The 9,458-nt window shown below is 40.2% G+C and overlaps 1 protein-coding gene across 1 annotated transcript; it reads right to left on the reverse strand.

Annotated features, from left to right (window-relative positions):
* Positions 1–118: 118 nt before the first annotated feature.
* Positions 119–9,222, reverse strand: LOC135714372 (uncharacterized). The gene is made up of 3 exons (XM_065237721.1): positions 9,163–9,222; positions 312–397; positions 119–250 (listed from the first exon to the last, which is right to left on the reverse strand). The coding sequence occupies exons 1-3, from the start codon at positions 9,190–9,192 to the stop codon at positions 133–135; spliced, it is 234 nt and encodes a 77-aa protein (XP_065093793.1). The 5' UTR covers positions 9,193–9,222; the 3' UTR covers positions 119–132.
* Between the last annotated feature and the right edge of the window lie 236 nt (positions 9,223–9,458).

A 9,458-nucleotide genomic window follows, 5' to 3' on the forward strand; every position in this document is an offset into this window, starting at 1 on the left:
TCGTTTTCTTAAGGTAATTAATGTAACTGTATAGAAATTCAAACGCTGCCACTTTATTATGTACAATGCGTTTTTGAGGTAAAGCTAAAATGCTCTTAAAACTGGGATTATTTTTTACATTGATGCACCACCTCAGTGGATTCCATCCAATGGCGAGTAGCTCTTGTACTGGAACAGTTCCGGGCCTCCATATCCGTACAGGAGCTTGCCACGGCCATGCTCGTCATAGTATGGGTATCGGTATTTAGGTCTGCAATGTATGGAGGTATGAAGCATTATGCAAACATCGCGAATATTAATTAGGTGGTTACCTTTCAAAGTACTGGAAATTAGGTGCCTTGGGTTGAATAGTTGATTCAACTGTCTGCGTTATCAGCGAAACCAAAACTGCAAAGATCTGAAATTGAAGAAATCGGTTGATGAAGAGTTGTTAGCTGTGCACATACTTATTTATGATAGAAAAGGAGTCCAATTACTGAAGGCCAACCACTGGAACCTGTTGTAAATTATGCAGTTTTGATACCTATACGAATGAAATCCAACAGCCAGATACAAATCAAAACGTTATTCGCTGACGAAGTAGTAGGTTGATAACGTGAAATAGAGGTAGGGTAGGAGTGTATAAAACGTCCCGTTTCCATTTCTGCGAATCTAAGATTAATATACCGTGTGGTGCCCGTTCACCTCTCACTTTAGAGCAAAATCATATTAACGTCGTTAGTTAAATTACTTTTCATAAATATATTGAATATACCCTAATGAAATTGGTATGGTTATTTTGCTTAACGACGTGTTTAGGGTATCATCCAAACCATTTGTGAAATAGTTCGACCATTTAGGTTATCGCTCGAGTATAGTTTTTTTATTAGGGTATGTTTGCACTAGTTTGAAGTGTATTATCATAACATTAAGGATAAAATATAAAACATCCAAAACAATGCTCTTAAAATTGGTCTCGAGACATATTAGTGCATGTAACCAGGGGTCACGTTCACCGCTCATGTCGTAGTGGAAATATTTACTTTTTGAACTGTCTATCTTTTGTGGCTATTTTCATCGAATTATATGGTTTGTAAATTATTGAGGTATTAGATATTGAATAAACACTCGTCTTTGTTATGAAATATTGGTAGTAATGTATATTTTAAGTTTAGTTTTGTAGTGAGCGATGAAGGGAACCCTTGATCGTTGTTGATTCTCCATTCACCACTGATATGGGTGTAAACAAAAGTAATTTTTTCGACAATAAACAGTGAAATAGAAGTGCCGATGGTTAAATTCGATCAACAGGCATCTTAAATGAGTGAATTAGTCGGTTAAACGTATTTTAGAAATAGTTTTAATAACATTTTCCACACATTTTGACAAAATGAGCTTTGAATGGAGGCCGAGTGGTGAATGTACACCACACGGTAAATGCAAAACTGATGGGCAATCCAAGTATTTAATGAGACCATTCTAATATGCAAGTTGAACAGCGGTGACATTCATTTTTAATTGTTTCCCTTAACTTAACAAATGGACTAGATCAGTGGTTTCAACAAGGTGAAGATCACTCCGCACACCAATCTTGAGTCAACATTTTTATCAGTGTGCCGGTCATAAGCAAGCTGCGTTTTTTTTGTAAAATACGAATATTTTGGTATATTTGACAAACCGGTGTCGGCGCCCGTGGTGTAGTGGTAAGCGTGACTGCTTTCTCACCCCAATGGGTCTGGATTCAATCCCAGCCGAGTTCGGTGGGATTTTTCGGAGGTATAACAATCTCTGGTCACGTCTTCCTTCGGAAGGGAAGTAAAGCCAAAGATGAATACTAAGATGAAACTGTCGGAAGAAAAACTTTCTATTTTAGTGTCCTTTTTCACGGTCCCTTTCATCCAATGAATAGCTCCCGTATGCAAGGTAATTTTGTGGTTTAGCTGCCCCCTCGGTAGAGATGAAATTTCGCGCACTTTTTTATCAAAACAATCACACCAAAATTAGAGATGTCCCATTTTTTAATTACTCGATTAACAACTAATCGATTATTTTTTGTTCGCTGTGCTGCCATTTTTCCACCAATGAGAGTGCAGCACATGTTTGAAACGATCGGTGATGATCCTCTGGAGATGTTAATGCTTATATATCGGCATGATATAACCGATTACAAATATTTTACTTTTCGGTTCGTTAATCGATCAATCGATTATTCGAATGAAAATCGGACATCACTAGATGAATGTGAAACGTCATTTCAAATATAAGGACCGTACATGAATAATGATACAATTTGAAAGGGACCGGGGCTAATCACAAATTACGTCCCCACGGTAACTGAAATAAACACGAGTGTTCATCGGTTGGTAAAGCCGTTGGTCCCGGCCCATGTGTGTTTGAATGGGTGCGATATCCTACACAGGTGTGGAAGCTGCCTTCCTGCACATTCGATTGCCGTCAATGGATGGTAATCGATGTCCGTCGGTGATTGGCACTAGATTGCGGAACAGAAGCGAACCCCACACGGTAAGAAATATTGTCAATACTTACAAGTATTGACAATAATATTGATAATGTGAATACAGAAATATTGTCAATACCGATGTATTGACGTCAATATAAAATGTATTGACAATACGATTATAGTCAATACAAACTGTCGTGTAGGGTCCACTAGAGACCGACGTTAAATAAAGGAATAAAGAAGAAGAAGAAGGATTCTTTCTACCGACGATGAAAACGCCTCTACGCCAATGCCAATAGGAAGGAACCAGAGTTTTCCCATGATTATTCGCTGCAGAAGGCGGATTGCATTCTGACGGTGGTCGGTGTAGACGAGGAAACCATTACAGTAAATCCACCTCGCTGCAGACCTGGCTGCTGGGATGCGAGCTGACCGATACGATTAAGGTGCTGTGCGAAAAGTCAATCTTTTTCCTGGCCAGCAAGAAGATCTACTTCTTGAAGCAGATCGAGAAGGACGGTGAGGAGGGCATTCCATCGGTGGAGCTGCTGGTTCGGGATAAGAACGACAAAGACAAGGCCAATTTTTAAAATCTGTTGGAGGCGATCAAGAGATCCAAGGATGGCAAAACGTCGGGCGTCTTCTCCAAGGACAACTTCCCTGGTGAATTATGTGAATCGTGGCGAGCTTTTGTCAAGGACAAGAGCTTCGACACGGTGGACATCAGCGTCCCTAAGAGATGAACTAGCCTTCGGCTAAAAATCTCTAAAACAACGAATAAAAAAAAAAAATCAGCGTCCCAATCGGGTACATCATGCGCTCTAAGGAGGACTCCGAGGTTATCATCATCAAGCAGGTCTGCCTGGTGACGGTAGACGTATTCAACAAGTACCTCAAGGATCACATCATGGAGATTATCGATGCTGATAAGAAAGTAAAACATGTCAGCCGATCTTCGTTTTTCATGACACGAATCACATTCGTGTATTCGGAGCTTTCCGACGAGGGGCACGCAATACAAAGAACCGGTGCGTTGAAGGTAAAATACATTCAAAAGTACTTAAAGTAATTAATACGTTTTGAAGTAGTACTGACTGTAATTAAAATTAACTATCCGTACTTAATGTAATTAAAAGTATTGAAAATGTAATTAATGTACTTAAATTACGAAAAGTCGACTTAACTAATGGACTTAAAAAGTAGTTAATGTTCTACGCTGTATAATTAATGTAATTAAAGCAGTAATTAATGGAATTCATTTAATTACAGCCGTTGCTTGCGTCGGAGTTAAAGGTAATTGCGTGCCCCTAGCTTTCCGAAGCTCATGCTCAACTGCTCTCAGCGCGTATGAATCGTCTAGCTATGTTATGTGTGTCGACTCCCAGTTTTGCCAAATGCACTTTGTCGACTTCACATGAAATGAAAGTAAATTAATTTTTATTTTATATCAACCATATCACTCCATGTGCGCAGTAGCTGAAAGACTTGTGACCGGCATCGATAGCAATCGACAGCCCTTGGAAGCTTCAAAATTTAAATGTGAACAGAGAAGTGAATTGCTGGTCGGAATTCCTCTATATATGCAGTTAGAGTATTTTTCTGAAATACGCAGTCAAACAGCACGAAATGTTGTGAACATCTCAATGACAGCTGTCCTGCAGTGCTCCCATTTTATTTAATAAACAATCCAATGCCTACGAGATTGTGCCGATGGATGTTCCCAAGCTGTGCCGAATCAACTTTGGGCACACTGTACTGAGTGACTTACCCCTTGGGTTTCAACCATAGAGGTAACTCTAAGACTAGTAGGTTCCGAAGAAACGTGCTCAACTTTTTGGCACAGCTCTGGTACTATCTTCAGTCCCAAGCTAATCGATTCACCCCTCGCAGCATAGGAAAATCCACTAACCTCTCATTTTATCTGTCAAACTTTCATAGCGAATCAAAACAAACATTGTGTAGTACTGGAATTTTGACTAGAATGGGGTAAGTTAATCATTTGCTTGGGACCAATAGGCTAGTCAAGTAGTGAGCCAGTTTAAAATTGTTAGTTTCGAATTGATTGTTGGTGTCACCATAGAGGTAACTCTAAGACTAGAAGGTCCCGAAATAACGTGCTCAACCTTTTGGCTCAGCTCTGGTACTCTCTTTGGTCCCAAGCTAATCGATTCACTCCTCGAAACATAGGAAAAACCAATAACCCCTCATTTTATCTGTCAAACTTTCATAGCGAATCAAAACAAACATTGCGTAGTACTAGAATTTCGACTAGAATGGGGTACGTTAATCGTTTGCTTGGGACCAATAGGCTAGTCAAGTAATGAGCCAATTTAAAATCGTTAGTTTCGTATTGATTGTTGGTGTCACTCCGCATACCAATCTTGAGTCATCATTTTTCTCAGGGTGCCGGTTGTGCCGGTCATAGAGCTTTTTGACGTTTAATCAGCGCACACTACTGCACCATTTAAATCGAACGAGTGCGAGCAAGAGGGAAACAGATTAGTGGGAAAACAAACCGTTCATTCATCCATGTGTGCTAGATAGAGAAAGACGATTAAACGTCAAAAAGGTCTATAGAGCAGCTGCGATTTTTTGTAAAATATGTATATTATGGTATATTTGACAAACCGGTATTTCTGACAGCTTGAATGTTTTAGCAACCGGTTGGCACTCGTGTTTAATTCAGTTACCATCTGGACGTAATTTGTGATTAGCCCCGGTCCCTTTCAAATTGTATCATTATTTATGTACGGCCTTAAATTTGAAATGACGTTTCACATTCACATCCCCTATCCGGCGATGTTGAATGAAGAAAATCTTTCTATTTTAATGTCCTCTTTCACGGTCCCTTTCATCCAACGAATACCCCCCCCCCCCCCCCCTATGCAAGGTAATTTTGTGGTTTTGCTGCCCTTGTTAACCGGTGGAAACTAACGATTTTAAATTGGCTCACTACTTGACTAGCCTATTGGTCCCAAGCAAATCGATTAACGTTCTCCAGTCTAGTCGACATTCTAGTACCACACTATATTTGTTATGATTCGCTATGAAAGTTTGACAGATAAAATTAGGGGTTCGTGGATTTTCCTATGTTTCGAGGTGTGTATCAATTAGCTTGGGACCGAAGAGAGTATCAGCATAGAGGTAACTTTAAGACCAGAAGGTCCCGAAGAAACGAGCTCAACTTTTTGGCTAAGCTCTGGTACTATCTTCGGTCCCAAGCTAATCGATACACCCCTCGAAACATAGGAAAATCCACGACCCCCTCATTTTATCTGTCAAACTTTCATAGTGAATCAAAGCAAACATAGTGTAGTAGAAGAATTTTGACTAGACTGGGATACGTTAATCGATTTGCTTGGGACCAATAGGCTAGTCAAGTAGTGAGCCAATTTAAGATCGTTAGTTTCCACCGGTTGGTGGTATGTCTGCCTTGTAGTTTAAGCTTAAGTTTGTTTAGCTGTTCAAAAATATCAGCCAAATAAGCTAACTGTAAGATCCAATGAGGGTCACTTACTACATCCAAAAGTTCCGTTTTTCCTTGGAGTTCAAGAAAAGATTTCACTTTCGCTTTTATTTCGAAAAATCTATCCGTTACTTTTCTTTTCGATAACCAACGAACGTTGGTATGATAAATATACAGAAGCGTTTGATGCTTAGAATCCATGTTGGTACAAAGTTGCTTGAAAAGTCTCTAATTCAATGCACTTGATTTGACTGAATTAACGATTTTCACCACTTGATCCAAAACGTCACCCAAAGATTTTGGTAGCATTTTAGAAGCAAGTGCTTGTCAGTGAATCATGCAATGAGTCCCTGTTACTTTCGGATTCAGTTTTTTCACCATTGTTTGGAATCCTGATTTGCTTCCCAACATTGCTGGTGCAGGAACCACAAACAGTGTCCTTTCGTTGTTGTTTCGAGAGCCGAACAATACAGGAATTCCTCCTTGATACTTTTAGCATGAACGTATCTCACAAAGGCAATTAATTAGGCACAAGATGAAACATCTGTGGACTCATCAAGCTGAATACTGAAAAGTCCAAATTTTGCCGCCTTGATCTCAGATACCACTTGGTTTTTGATATCCACGGACATATAACTTATTCGTCACTGGACAGTGCTATCGGACAATGAAACAGCCGCTAACTTTTTCTCCAGGCCAAAATCGATCGCGTTACGAAAAGTGGTCAGGTTTTCACCACTTATAACTCACTCAATAGCAGATGGATATTAATTCTAAACAAGCCAATCGTATGGAATGTTATCTGCGAATCTGCAAAAATGAACACTTTATCAATTTTCAAAAGGGTACTGTCGAAAATTGCACGAATGTGCAACTGTTGCTATAATAATGAAAATTATCACCGATTGACTGCGAAAAGCGCTTTCCCTAACACAGATTTAAAAATCGAATTCACTTCGGTCTCGCCGAACGGTGCTTATTCAATCACCGCGTGTGGGGATGGTGATGTTGATGGTGTCCAGTGGTGATCATCAGCACCAGCAGTAGTGCTTTCGGCTCGTGGCGTTGTAGATTGTTCTTCAGTACACGACGAAAGGCTGCCCACAAGCGCGAGCTGCAGCCCATTGAGCGGTCCATTCGCCGAAGAAGGAGGAAGAAGTTGCACCGCTACTGATCGGATTTCAGTTGCTCGTCGTTAGCAGCTGTGGACCAGGTAAGCCAAGCGCGCCACCGTTCCAAACAACAAACAGCTCGCCAGCCTTATCTGTGTAAAACACCTTAGTAGGTCAGAATTATTCAAGCACGAAAAAACGGTACTTTTCAGGACCACCATAAATTTGTTAAAGAGTATTTTCTGGAAACTTCTTGCATTACCTTTCAAATAGACCAATCTACGTTGATCGATTCTCATCATCGACTCTCTCTTTCGGCAGAACGGCTAGAGACAATATTGCTTTATTTACTGGTTGAGATGCTGGAGAAGGGTCTTCAAGACATTTGACTATATCCCTTTGAAACAAAGATGTACATTGTTTGTAACGTATTCATTAGCCAAGAACATCAATTGAGGACTACTATGCCATCGCCCTTCACCAAAATTTTCACCAATTGATCCAGGTGCAACGCATGAGCACCGCTATCGGCTCCAAGAACATGCTATTACCATAGAGGTATTTCTAAGACCAGAAGGTCCAGAAGAAACGTGCTCAACTTTTTTGGCTCAGCTCTGGTACTCTCTTCGGTCCCAAGCTAATTGATGCACCCCTCGAAACATAGGAAAAACCACGAACCCCTCATTGTATCTGTCAATCTTTCATAGCGAATCAAAACAAACATAGTGTATTACTAGAGTTTATACTAGAATGGGGTACGTTAATCGATTTGGTTGGGACCAATAGTCAAGTAGTGAACCAATTTAAAAACGTTAGTTTCCACTGGTTGCTATTACCGTATTCAGTAGATTGTCGCAAAAGCTACTGATCATCAGTAGTATAGTAGCTGAATGTGCGGCAATGTGTGTGATTTACAGTTCGAAAACTGCAAAAAAATACCGAACAGGGAAACCGTGATTAAGTGTGTATCATCCAGGATTGCCTTGTACCAACCGGTGGAAACTAACGATTTTGAATTGGCTCACTACTTGCTTAGCCTATTGGTACCAAGCAAATCGATTAACGTACCCCATTCCAGTCGAAATTCTAATACTATACTATGTTTGTTTTGATTCGCCATGAAAGTTTGTCAGATAAAATGAGGGGTTCGTGTATTTCCCTATGTTTCGAGGGGTGCATCGATTAGCTTGGGCCGAAAAGAATACCAGAGCTGAACCAACAAGTTGAGCATGGTTCTGCGGACCTTCTGGTCTTTAAGTAGGCTACAGGTTTAGCTCAACGAGCGAAAGTTGATTGTAACTCCACGGTAACAATATTTTTAAAATTATCAGCAAAATAAATTATTCCGGAGAATGGCTTTCCGCGAAATCGGATTCCACGAAACGGAATTCCGCGAAACTGTTTTTCGCAAAATGTCGTTCAATCGTGAGCATGTAGTCTAATATATTTTGATAGTTATTAATGTTTTCCATTTTAAACATCGATGAAAGGAACAAAATTTCAATTCGAGCATCGATCATCCCACTGCAAATAATAATCAAATGCTTACTATTTCACCACAGCGTTGCAGCCGTGACCCACTTAAGAGCAGTTTTTTTTTTTATCAAATGATGGAACTTAATCTTCGGTAGATCCGCATAATTTTTCCTAGCTCACCTCTACGTCAATCTTCGTTCGTATCGGCGATCGCGCCAATACATAGCAAGCAAAACCAACGGCTCCAACGTGCTCGAAAAGTGTTACACCGATTACGTAAAACTAAATATCTTCAAGGAGAAATATTCCACAACGCGCGCCGCGATGGTTCGACGATCAAACATGCCAACACTATACAAGTTGAGTTAAATCGTAAGCCCGTTGCCTTCCTTCTGATGTAGGTAGGTATGTTAAATTCGCAAATAATAAAAAATAAAAAACGATGGGGAAAATAACTGCGAACGGTAACAATCATCAACAGTCGATCATCGCGGTGCGAAAGTTTCCGGGACACTTTCATCGGTTTACTTTTTGTTTTACACGTTTGACTTTCGATTCTGACTTCACTCGATTGGTGGTGGAATTTGTCTTCCATTTAATATCCAGGATAACTTTCGCTGTACTGGCGAGGTGGGATTCTGAACGAAAACGAAAATAAGTCTACTTACGGCTAGGAAAATTGCACTGAGTCGGTTCATGATTCACCGGGGTTTGACGCTCAGCGTTCGATGGTCTACGATAATTGCTAATCCTCCAAAGGTCAGTTGATCTTTTGCGTAACGATGTACCCCTTCCTTCACAGAAGTTGATATCTCGATGGTAGCTCGGGTTAAACAGGTGTCACACGCATACAGCGCCGCCGAAAGAAATGTCTCTGCAAGTGTAAGATTCAAATTTCAATACCTTTGGACCTCTTTTAAGAAACTACGAGAACTAAATTTTATAGCGTACTAGTTTTTAAAAT

Source organism: Ochlerotatus camptorhynchus, unplaced genomic scaffold, assembly GCF_037179485.1.
Source record: "Ochlerotatus camptorhynchus isolate MF236.1 unplaced genomic scaffold, CSIRO-AGI_Acam_v1.1 ptg000639l, whole genome shotgun sequence".
NCBI lineage: Eukaryota > Metazoa > Arthropoda > Insecta > Diptera > Culicidae > Ochlerotatus > Ochlerotatus camptorhynchus.